This window comes from Myodes glareolus, chromosome 4 (genome assembly GCF_982192425.1).
Source record: "Myodes glareolus chromosome 4, mMyoGla1.1, whole genome shotgun sequence".
NCBI lineage: Eukaryota > Metazoa > Chordata > Mammalia > Rodentia > Cricetidae > Myodes > Myodes glareolus.
The window spans coordinates 117,402,840-117,415,927 of NC_142029.1; the positions used below are offsets into that span (position 1 = coordinate 117,402,840).

A 13,088-nucleotide genomic window follows, 5' to 3' on the forward strand; every position below is an offset into this window, starting at 1 on the left:
ATAGCTATAGTTTTCCTTAGTTATAATAAAAGATAAATTAGACCCGAAACTTTAGACTCACAAAGATAAGATAGATGTAGAATATTTTCCTTAATTTTAGCCTAATACAAATAGACTAAATATTGTAACTTTAATTCTTGCTCGATAGCTTTTTTGTATATGTAATTTTACTCTGTTAAAGTTAAAACATTCCTTTTAATTTAGACAGAAAAAGGGAGATGATATGGGATTCCCCTCTGTATACTGTGAATATATTTTATTACAATTGGTTAATAAAGAAGCTCTTTGGCCTATGGCAGGGCAGAAAATCTGAACAGAGATATATATAGAGAGAGTAAGAGGAATCAAGGAACTATCACGTAGCTGCCACAGGAGAAGACGCCGGAACCTTACTGGTAGGCCACAGCCTCATGGTGATATACAGGTTAATAGAAATGGGTTAATTTAAGTTGTAAGCATTGTTTAATGAGAATTCTAAGCTAATATACCAAGAATGTTGTAAGTAATATAGTTTCTGTGTAATTATTCAGGTCTGGGTAGCTGGGAATAAATATATAGTCTCCATTTACATGTTACTTTTGGCCTTTAAAATTTTATATGTATGTGTGTATGTTTCTGAGTATCAGTGCCCAGGGAGGCCAGAAGGATCCCCAGGAAATGGAGTTACAGGTAGGAGTTGTGAGACACCCCATGTGATCTTGAAGAGCAATCAACACTCCTCACTAAACTACCTCTCCAGCTCCACACTCTTGCTTTTCCCCTTTCCTGGTGTAAATCATGGCTACATTAGTTAGTTCCACTTCATGGTTGCACTGTGTGTCTGTTAAATAACAGACTGAATCCTTTGACTACTAGGATTTTCTCTTCCCCTTTTTCTGCTCCTCTTTTTTCTTCTTTCTCTTCCTCCTGCCCCTCCGTGGTCTCCCTCTGACAGGGCTTGGCTGTGCAGCCCATGTGTGCTCACTTTGTCACCGTCCTCCTCCAGCCTCCTAACTGTGGGTGTTACAGGCTTGTACCACCATACCTGGCTTCTTTATGTTTTTCCTCGTCTTCTTTCATTTGAAGAAACTGCATTTGGTGGTAGAGCAAGAACACTCCCCTGTTTATCACACTCTTTCAGGGTTGTCACAGAGCTGCCTCCTTCCAGTCATTCTGGGCTGAGGATTTTCCAGGGGCTTTGCACAGAGGAGTTCCCTCTGGTGACTGGAAACTGCCCTGCTTCTTCTTTCCCGAGAAGCACGTTGCTGCCGGGACTTCCCCACCTCCATGTTTCACCCTCGTCCACTCTGGCCTGAAGTGACGTCATGGATCTGTACACTAGCAAGGCTAATTGTGTAGGCACAGAATTTTTTCTTTAGGGCTGGAGTTTGGTGATGACTCAGGAGAAGACAGACCCAAGTCCCTTGAGGGAGTGCTCAGGTCTAACCCCGTTTGCGCTGTTAACTCAGCTCTGCCAAGATTCTCGCTATCTGAAGGATTGTAGCCACGATCCAGTGTTCAGTCTGGCAACTGCTTTGGGCCACTAGAAACGGTTAACACGGAAGGGCTGGGACTTCTCCGTCTCAGGCTCCTGGATCCAGGCCGCTCTCCCTAACCAAGAAAAGCAACATTTAGTTGTCTCAAAGTTAAATTTACACATTTCAGCCTTTGTCTCATGGCTTTCTATAAATTACAAGGTGGTCATAGGCACGGTGGACAGGAAATTAGAGGCCAGTTCCACTTGTCCAAGCTGTAAACTTCTGTTCCACGATTCATAAGTGTAATTTTCAAAACATAGGGGATTTACACTGTGGTGTAATTCGTCCATATGCTTAGGAACGCTTGGTGTGGGCCTGCAGTAAAGCTGTCCCATCATGGCAGGAGCGCATGGGAGAGGAAACCTCTGGCACCATGAGTCAGGAAGCAGAGCGGGTGAGAGGGTCTTACAAACCATAGCTAGAGAAGTGTTCATCTAATGTGCAAGGCTGGATATGCTTGATCTAAAACAGCAGTAAAAAGCACCCGACTGTGTTCCTCTCTCAAGGGGGTCAGAATCCCTGCAGAGGGAAAATGTGAATACCCTGCGCCCTGGCACATTCTAATGTGTTTTGTGGAAAGCTGGGAAGTTGCCTCAGAGACTCAGGGCACTCAGCCAAGGTATACCTTAAGGTTTCAGGTAAGGCTCATTAAAGAGGCCAGGCATTTTAAAAGGAATTCCCAGCAGTGTGGTGACCTCAGCTTGAGCGGAAGGAGGAAAAGAGGCAGAAAATCAGCACCAAAGAATAAAGGCTGGAGTGTCAGAGTAAATAACTAAGGAGCAGTGCCCAGGGAAAGGTTAGGTATCAGGCGCTGCGATATGGCCGCAAGCTTCTCAGACAGTTCTAGAAGAACCAGATGACTCACAGGCAAAGACATTACCTGTGTACGGTGCCAATGCTGAGGGCAGAGCGGGAGCAGGATCGTGGCCCTACTGTGCGTTCCTCACTGCTCAGCCTTGCCTTGCCTGTCGCAGGACCCCCACGCCTCCCATGCTTCTTCCCACACTGGGTCCATCTGGGACCTCCCTTTCTGTTCACCAGCAGGTTCCAGTGCAGAGCTGAGAGCCAAGGTGTGCACAGAGCAAAACACTGCTCTTTAGCGTTCTGTGAAGGCACCTGCCACGTGCATCTGTTCTGAGCATAGAGGAACTCACACGATCTCAAGGGTTCTAAGAGTGTCGGACCTAGGTTCCACTGCCACCTGCCTCCTTTTACCTCTGATAGCTTACGTTTACTTAGCTTGAAAACGGAAAAAGAGTAACACTCATCTCACAGCCTGCTCAACAGTGTCTGCCACACAGTGAATGCTCTATAAAAAGGATCATTTAATAAAACTCAATGACAATTATCACACGCTGTGGGTGGAAATGTACAATAGTATAATTACAATCACTTTGAGAGTGGCTTAGTGGTACATATGAAAACTAAACACATGCATAGATTATGACCCAAGAATTTCATTCTTAGGTATGTTCCCGGATAAATATTCTTTCAGATGCATAAGTGAATGTACAGCAAACTTATACATAGAAATGTGTCCAAAAGTTAAGCTCAGGCTAATATTATTTATCATTGTATTAGTGCCTTGAGATATTCCAAGAATAGGCAAGTTGCTACTTCATATGAACATATGATTTTTCCTACTATGAACAAAGTGGGAGGAATTTCCATGGTCTGTGTTCTCTTGAGAATTTCTCATCTACTCCTGTCTTTTGATTTCTCCTTCAACTCTTGCCAAAACAATGGCATTGTACAAGAGAAGTTTAATTTATCCTCAAACACGTTCAATGACAAATTGTATTAGAGGAAGGAATGGCAGATCGAGATCAGATTACAATAAAGACATGTGCACTTGAAAAGCAGGCTAATTTGTCCCTAAAAGTCATTTGCTAGTTTCAAACTAGAATTTATTTACCACAAGGTTTCCAGTTCAGCTCCCATTTCAATTCTGAGAGTCTAGGTTATGAGAACAGAGCTGGGATTATGCAATCTGGGGGACAAAGAAATCCTTTGATCTGACCACAGTATCAAGTCACATTGAATGTTTAGTCATGCTAAAGATGCGCTTGGCAGGTGTGAAACAGCCTGAGGGTGCTGAATCTCCCTTTGTTCAGTCCTGTTGGGGGAAGTACAGAGTATCTTTTCCCTTAGACTCTCCTTGGACTGATACTTAGAAACTATGCCTCACTGGGCAGTACTGTAAGTTTCTCTCCAATGATACTTCACTGGGTATTTCAGCTGTGAATATTCACATAGATCCTTTGATACCATTATAGAAAATGATGGAAGCAGAAATAAGGACAAAACATGGACGTGTCTAACTGAAAACACCTTGAAGACCATCTAAGAGCTCATAAACATGTATTCAGAATTCTAAATAAACCTCTGAATATTTGGTTAACATCCACTTCATGACCTAGAGGGCTACACTCTCCCTGATGCTTCCACAGTTAACGCAGGACTGCCATTTTGGATGAGGTTAAGTGGAAGTTCATCTGCACCAATCACAGAACATTTCAAGGGAGCCACTAGGGAAGCACCCCCAGGAGAATCTAGGCATCTTTCCTTTCTGGCACTTTGAGGGCTTTGCCAGTCTTCATGGAGGTCACCAGAGACAGGATGTTTGTTACTGGATGTCGGTGAAGCTAAGTGAGAGCATTGTCCCTTGGTTTTCAAAGCTTGGATCCTGATTCCATGGATACCATCTAGGAAGACACAGGTTCCTCCTTGAAAAGGTAAGCTGTGTGGATGCTCACATATAGTGTAGTCGTCTGTATGTACTTAAAATATAGAATGCAATGAAGACGATGTGTAGGTAGCAGAATGGTATAATTTCAGAGGATAAAGACACATATACTCAATATACGGGCAACTGATTCTCACTGTTTTATCCCTGTTTGGCAAGTCTGTGGGTAAGAAGCCCTCAGATATGGGAATATCACTGTATGTGCTGTAAGTTACTTCTTCATATGTCTCGCCTCTCATAGGGTCAGTTCCATTAGTAATGACACAAAGACTGTCTCATTCTTCAGAGCCCGCATCTTCCCAGAGTGTACAAGAGCTATAGCTGAGATCCAGGACTCCTCAGATCCAACAAGGGAATGATGACAATCTGATAGAAATTTTTAGGGGTTGGCCACAGTCAGTATATTTTCTAGTTTTTGATTTAATCTGAAATTTAAAGAAGAAAAATTCCAGGTTACCAATTATCAGTTCATGTGCTGCTGTTACATGTCACCAGATCTTGTGAGATCTCAAGGGAAATCCAAATTCTCCACAATGTCTCAGAACAAAATTAGCCAATCATCTTATGAATGACAACTAGTAAACCTTTCAAAATACGAGGAACTGCTCTCAGAACTTTGTATAATCTGAGTCATATTTTAAGTCTCTAAATGTCCCCAGGAGTTCAAGAGCTATTCTTATCTTGCAAAGGAGGAAATCAAGAAGAGATCAGAGAACTTTAGCGACATCACACAGCAGAAAACAAGTCCTTGATTTTTGAATGCAGCCAGCCTGTCCCCACAGCACATGTGTCCTTGCTTCCAGGAACATCCCTGTATGCAGGGCAGCATCTGCAGGCTTCCTTCTCCTGGGTAGTGCTGTGCAGAAGGAAAGCATCCATCTGCTGCTCAGCACCAGCTCTCTTCAGTGCGATGTTTCAATGCTCTGTGCTTCTCGTCACAGCTCCCAAGTTGCAGGAATTTCATGGATCACCACATCGCTTTGATCTCCTTGCTTATTTGCGTTTTTATAATATAACAACTTTATCAAGACAGAATTTATAAACACATAATTCACTCATTTAAAATGTCCAGTTCAGCAGTTTTTGTATCGTCACAGAGTTGTACAACCACCACCATCAGTTCTAGAACATTCCCAATCACACCTGTCTCCTGCTGCTTGGCATCCTGCTGCCTGACAAGCACTCACATATTTTCTGTCTATGGATTTTTCTATCATCAACATTTCATATAAATATAATCATACAATATGTGCTCTTTTGTGTCTACCTTCTTACTTAGCATGATGTTTTCAAACTTCATACATATTGCAGCATGTCTCAGCACTTCATTCCTTTTATGGTTTTCTAAACATCCCATTGTCTGAATCTACCACATTTTATTCTTGCCTGTACCATGTGATGGACATATTTCCACTTTAGACTATTGTGAATATTGCTGCCATGAACATCTGTGTACAAGATTTTGTGTTTTAATTTCTCATAGGTATATACACAGTTGTGTAATTGCTGGGCTTCTGTTTAGCACTGTGAGGACCCGACACACTACTTTGCTGTTTGCTTGTTTTTTAAAGAAGTTATTTTATTTTTATTTATATGTGTGTGTGTCAATATGCACACATATGTTCAGGTATCCAAGGAGGCCAAAGAGAGGATCAGATGCCCTAAAAGTAGAGCTAACAGATGGTAATGGGTTCTGGAGGTTGAACTCAGGTCCTCTGCAAGAATAGCAAACATTCTTAACCTCTGAGCCATCCCTTTAGCCTCCAGTTTTTTGCTTATTGATAGTAAAATGTTTGCAATAAAAATGAAACAGTTCTGCTTCTTAATATGAGCACCTTGGACTTAGCAAAGATACCAGATGTTGTCTTCAATAGTCAACATCTGGCTGGCTATGCACTATGACTTTCAGTAATAGAAACCTAATGGAATGCTTGCTGTAACTGTTATTAAATCTTTTAATGAATCTGTGAAGCAAGTTTAATATGCTAACAACAGTTTGTAGCTATAAAGTAAAAATCACTCATTTCAGAACTCCTAAAATATAGGTTTTCTCTAGAACAGTTCTAGAATTCTAGAGGCTAAAGTTTTAAAAACTATAAGACTGATAATCATAATTATGTCTACATTGTGAACTGGGTAGAGTTGAGAAGAAAAAGGTTTAGTTTGGATAAAAAAGATAAAACAAAACAAACAAACCCACTAACTAGAAGGACAGAAACTTCCTTATGCAGAAAACTATTCAGAAGAAACAGGTGGATCAAAGATGTCTCCCCCTGGGGGCAGAGGCGCTACCAGGAAGAAGGACATCGGTCAGATTGCGTTGTTTTCCTGGCTCGGTGTGCTTATGATACTATTGTTTACATTTTCTACAGGTACACAGAATTTGTTGCCAAATAAAGCCTGATAAGGGCAAGTAAATGTTAACAGAAAAGAGAAATGAGGAACTGTTCTAATACAATAATTTTTATTAGGTTTTGTTAGAAAGGTTCCCTGTTGCAGAGTGTCCAGCTGTTGGTAAGCATGGAAATTAATTTGAATGTTTGTATACCGACCCCACTTCAGAGACCCGTGAGGGGACCAGAGAGCAACCCAAACCAAGAAACGGACCTGGTGCTGCATTTTGTTAGTGACATTTTCAACATGTAAATAGGCACATTTATACTCATCATAGTGGACCATAGCCCCCTTTAAAGGATAATTATAATTTGTGTGGTAATGACCTCTCTTAATGAAAGAATTGTGTGAGTGTGTGTGTGTGTATGCAGTCTTTTTTCCTATAAATAGAAACCAAACTGATCAATTTGTTTTAACACAGTAGGTTAAAAAAAAAAAAGAATGTTTAACCAAAGGGTGTATTATTTGATTCTGAGTAAAGATGGCTTAATTTCTCATTTGGATTTAAATTGGAAATGAATAATTAGAAAAAGCAATAGAATTGTTATTGTTTTCAAGGAACTTTAAATCACCCTTAGGGCTGAAGGCCGGGCAAGAGTGTTCGGGCTCTCTGCTTAGTCCATAATGTCCAGGCATCAGCTGCTCACAGTGATCTCCGTCCCTGTGAGGAGACCAACCCTGCAGATTCAGCAACCAATCCAGGAGCTGGATTTTACCACACTAACCACGTCTTCCTTCTCTGTGTCGTACTTGAACGTCTTGGGTCCTGAAAAGAAGTAAATGTAGCCTAGAAGAGACAAAGTTGAAATCGTGGTTACTGGAGACGGCTCGTGGGTCTGGGGGGAGGATTACAACCGCAGCTCTGAGGGGTACCAGCGCGGAACTGGGCTCTGTCAGACGGCAGAGCTTGTCTCCGGCACAGCTCCAGCGACCCAACACTCCACCCTCTCAGGTCATTCCTCATTTCGTCCTGTGCTCCAGCAGGGTAAGGTCTTCACTTAGGGCATGAGATAAGTCACCCTCATCATGTTTTATGATTTTGCTTAGTCATTTTGCGTTTGTGTAGCCTGTCAAATGTCTAACTGGCCTTCACGACCAGCAAATGGCTCAGCATGATTTGGGCCCGCTGTCTTGGATCACTTCTGAACGTCACTGTAAAGTCTAGGAACACCACTCAATACTACAGCTCAGACTGTCTTGTAGCCCAGTAATTTCATCTGTGGTACATGGATAGGCATTTCCCAAGGATGCTCGACATTCCATGAGAACAAAGACCACATCTGCAATTTCCTGACAATTTCTGAACGTTATCTGTTTCTGTGCCGCACACTCAAGTAGAACATGATTCAAAGGAAGTAACTAAATTGATTTGATTCGTATACAACAGTTCATCTGACTTCCTTAGCTATGTGTGAGATTTCACGAGTTGGGTGGTGGAAAGGCAAACTCTCAGGAAGGCAGAGACTCTAACTACTGGACTGAAGCTACACTGTGGTGCTGTTTGCTTTGGAGAAAGGGTCTCACTATGTAGCTCAGGCTGACCTCTTCATCTACCTGCTTCAGCCTCCTGAATGCTGGGATTACAGGCCAGAGCTGCACTTCTTCTGTGTTCATATGAGAAGGGCTCTCACACATCCCAGGCTGTCCTTGGACTTGCTATGTAGCTGAAGACTTTGAACTTCCCTTCCCCAAGTGCTGGGATCACAAGCCACATGCCTAGTTTATGTCACCTGGAAATTGAACCCATGGCTGTGCACAGGGTCAGGGTCAGGGTCAGCTACATTTCCCAACTTAACACTACACTTTTAAACACATCTACTAGTAAAGGGAGAACCATCATTTTATTTCTGTTTACTTATTTTTAATCCTCCTCTTAGTATGTAATTTGCTTATTTAAATTCATGAAATGACTTAGGACCCAAATAAGAATCAGTGATTCCCATTGGAATCTATTTTCTATAAGCTAAAGCAGAGCCCAGATTTCTCGCTGCAGCTTCCCAGGGACCATTTGCTATGGTGACACTTACCGTTTAACTCTACAGCAGCATCTACTTGGCCACTCACTCCCGAAAACTCCTCTTCGGTGTTCTTTGGATAGTCTTTTTCCATTTTCTTTTTTCTTTCATCATAGCTGGAGGAGATATTATTTCATAAATAAGTTACTGTTGGTTATAGGTGACATTAAGGTGGCCAGGAACACTATCAGCCAGCTCTGATTTTGAGTGTGTTTGAGATCTCTCTCTGTCTTTTTTGGATGAACAAATGAATGTGTGAATGATCAGAACCAAGGAAATATACATCAACTGAGCCCCCGGGTCTTAAAAAGATAGCTTCTGTTAAGTTTGTTCTTTGAGAAGTTCAAATATGCACATTTCCATCTGGATCCTGGGGCCTGCACTTCGCTCGCCCCTCCCCAAGCTTCCATGTTACCCCACCTTGCAAAACCAGTGGCCACTGATTCTAAGGGACAGGCAGTCATTGTATTTAATTGTATACCCATTGAAGAGCCCGCCAGGCTCTAAGACAGTTCCACACGATTGCCACACATGTGACCCTCTTCTCTTTCACATCAGGTCACTTGAATCTCACTGCTCTTTCCTGGAAAGAGATTAGGATTCTAGCTCTGAAACCGTTAGTAGGTCTCTTTGAGACCTAAGTTGTAAAAGGCCACGGCTGTGAGTCAGCCACACAGTCTGGGCTCAGCACAGGTGAGGATGGCTGCTCAGTGAGACTCTACTTCAAGCAGGAGAAAGTCCCTTCCTTCTGAGCACAGAACCTGAGCTGGGGCATTCCCGTGCACATACCTCACCAGATAAACTTTTTCCTTGGGCTACCGGGTAGTTTCCTACTCTCGGTTATGCCCACCAGCCCCTAAAATGTTCCTCTGCCTCCACAGGACAGGGGAAAACAGCTGCCAAGCTCTGAGGAGAAACTAAGCCTTCACAAGGAAGGGTTCAGGCTGATGGACTGAGCTATGCTGCTCTCTGGAGTGCTATGGGCAGGGGGAGAAGCTAACGCTCCCAGCGCATCAACAGACTATGACGTATGGCGTACTAGCATGCGACTGAGACCCTTGATGTAGACGTAGGGCAAGGCTCTGCGTCACTGACACAGAGTTATCATCCAGTGACTGGTTGCTGTCGATTCCCATCATCGCTCACAAAGAAGGAAGTCATAACTTAGAAAGGCGGAAAGAGTATAAGGTGGGAATAGAAGACGCCTCCGGCCAACCACCTTCCCAGTGCCGACACGCTCCCCCTTTATGGCATGGTGGTATTCTCACTTTGTTGGGAAAATGTGGTGATGGTCTTGCCCTTTGTGGACAGATGTTTGGGGTCCCAGTGACAGAGCAGAGAGCATTGTGCCTAGGTAGACGGCTTTGGGTTTGGCTTTTGACCTTATCTATACAAGGTGTAACCGAGGGAATACGAGACTATGCTTTGAGCTGTAAGCCCTCGGCTGGAAAAGAGTCACCACGAGGATAAGACAGCTCACATGCACGGACTCAGTCCCTGGGCCATCTCCCTTCCTCAGGTGGGAGCCACGACAAACTCTAGCCGCAGTCACTGTGGTTTATTTTGATCCCAAGAACTATTGACTCTGACTTCTTCCACGAGGTCTAGCAGACTCTGTAATTTGATCTGGGATCCTACGTCTTCAATGAATTTAAGTCTTAATTTCTCTTTCTTTTGTCTTTCCTTTTTTTTTGTTTCATGTTCAGTTTTCAATCTTTAAACCGATGTCAGCAGCTCACATTTTGTACTAGGCAAGGGTCAAGCGAGGTGGACGGAGGGTGAGAGGTTGTGGAGTTGCTCCTGAGAGCCAGTCAGGGACTTTGCCAACAGGATTACAGAAGAATTTAGGCGCAGCACAAGACGCAGGGCTTTCTGACTCAATAACTACGGGGAGATAAGCTGAAGAACGAGTGTATCTGGACTCAGAGGACATGTGACCCAGCTTTCGACAGACCACTGCCTAGCTGTGTTAGCTTAACATTTACCTTTACATTTCATTTATTTTTAGTGTGTGTGCATGCACAAGCACGTGTGTATGTGCGTGAGTGTGTGTGTGTGCATGGCTGTGTGTGCGCGTGTGTGTGGGTGTGTATGTGCGTGCGTGTGTGTGCATGCGCAAGCACGTGTGTATGTGTGTGTGTGTCTGTATGTACGTGGGTGTGGGTGTGCATGGGTGTGTATAGATTAGAGGCCACATTGAGAGGCTATGTTTTCTCCTTCTACCACGTAGGTCTCTGGGATTGAATGCGGGTCGTCAGGCACATGCCTTAATTGCTCTGCCCTTTTGCTGACCACTAGCTGTGATATGTTGAAACTCTCATTTAAACTCTCAGAGATGCAAGTTTTTAAACTGTAAACAAAGGCAATTAGCACGTTGTTCTCAAGACTGTTGAGAAAGCACATGGGAGAGACAGAAGGAGGAAAACCTGAGATACTCTACAGTTCCTGCCACATGATAAGCCAAATGACTATTAGCTAAATTTGAATATTTATAGTAAACATTTTTATTGATAATCTGCTATGTGCTATATGTTAAAATTACCGCTATATTTTCTCATGTCTAAAGTCTTGTCTATGAAATAATTCTCTGCATGTATGATCATTTCAATCATGAACATTTGCATCATCATTTAATGTGGATTAAAGGGCATAGCCATGAATCGTTGCCAATGACTTAGTGATATCACCCTGCAGAGATATCAAATGTGTATTCTCAGATGGACCTTCATCTCCACATTTGTAACCAAAGACTAATGTTGGCAAAGAGCCAGGACACAACACTATACTTACAACATAGCCTGTGTCACGACATTCCACTATTTCTAGTACGTGTACAGCTAGTTTCTTTAAACTTTAATATACTCTCCCAAGAGCCACATGTACCACATAATATTCAATTGAATGAATTTATCATATTTCATCTACTAATTCAGCACTTAAAGGTAATTTGGGTTGTTTTTCTCACTTGATTATTATAAGAATCTAATAGAATAGATTCTATTTTTTTTTTTTTTTTTTTTAGGAGTGTGCCTGTGAGTACACATTGGGTCTGATGTACTTCTGTTGACGTTTCTCTGGTACGGCAGATGGTCTTCCATTGCGGCCCCACTAACTCCCGGCCGTATAGTCTGCTGTATGAAGGTCCTGTCTTACTGCATTCCCACAACACTTGAGAGGATTTGACTTCTAGATTAGAGTTTCTAGTATGTATGAAGTGACATCTTGTGGTTTGGTTCACCTTCATCTAATGATGGGTGCCAGGCCTCTGTCCATGTGTTATCTGGACATTTGAACCTATTTTTTTGGGAAATGTCTACTTAGGCTCCTCTGTCGTATTTTAACTGGATTGTGTGCCTTTCTAGTAATTGAACTCGATGATGTAAGTCATTTGCTAGACCTAGGACTTACATTTAAGCTTCCTATGTTTTATTATACTTTCTTTTAGTGTCTTTTGGGCAGAAAAGTTAATTTAATGAAGTCCAGTTTGTCTGATTTCAGTATGTGTGTTTGTATCTAAGTAACCAATGTCAAATCCAAAGTAACGGAGCTTCTATTTTTCTCTAAAAGTTTTTCTCATTTTATCATTTATATGTAAGACATTTAGTCACTTTTGACTTAATTTTATTCATGCTGTGAAGAGTCCATTCCTATGCTTCTGTGTGTGGCTCTTTACTTGTACCAAAGAATTTGTTGAGAAGCATTGCCACCCAACTGAATGTCCTTAGCAGCTTGTGAGCCAACTTACCATAGCCATATGGTCAAATTCTAGACTCCAAGTTTTATCCCGTCGATGTATACATCTGTCCTTATGACTCTCACTTCTCTGAATGAGGCTCCTTTGTGGAGGGTTTTGAAATCAGCAAGAGTGGACTATGTATGCAAATTCTTCTCGTTCCTCTTCTTTCTCCAATGGCTTAGCTATTCGGGGGCCTGTGGATTTCCCCTTGAAGTTCAGCTTGTCACTTTCTACAAAGAAGCAAGTGACACTCTGATACTGTGCTCAAACTGAAGATCAATTTGGAAAGTACTGATGTCTTCAAACCATGAGGGCTTGTGGTTCACCGGCAGGAACACTTTTCCATTTGGAGCTTGTGTGTGATTGCTTTCACGGATAGCTCAGCATTTAGACTGCATGATTTTCAATATCTCCTTAGTTTATTTTTTAAAAAATATTTTGTGTCTCCGATGCTATATTATGTAGTTATTTTATGTCCTTTTCACCCTCACAAACTTGTTGAATGCATTTGTTAGTTCTAATAGTTTTGGTTTGAATCTTAAGTATGTTTTTCTATTAAAAGATAGTATCCTGCACAGAGAGAAATAGTTTGACTTTCTTCTCTGGCTTTCATTTCCCTTGCTCTTGCTTCATTGCCCTGCTTGGCACTTCCTGAAAACACTGAAGGAGCGGGAAAGTGG

General features: G+C 42.3%; 1 protein-coding gene across 1 annotated transcript in view; it reads right to left on the reverse strand.

Moving 5' to 3' along the window:
- Positions 1-2,884: 2,884 nt before the first annotated feature.
- Mmp20 (matrix metallopeptidase 20) overlaps positions 2,885-13,088 on the reverse strand; it is a 44,036-nt gene continuing 33,832 nt past the window's right edge. Inside the window, exons 9-10 of the mRNA XM_048433208.3 lie at positions 8,685-8,788; positions 2,885-7,444 (exon numbers count right to left, since the gene is read on the reverse strand). Of these exons, the coding sequence (XP_048289165.3) occupies positions 7,344-7,444; positions 8,685-8,788 (205 nt within the window). The 3' untranslated portion in view covers positions 2,885-7,343. The remainder of the gene's footprint in view (positions 7,445-8,684; positions 8,789-13,088) is intronic.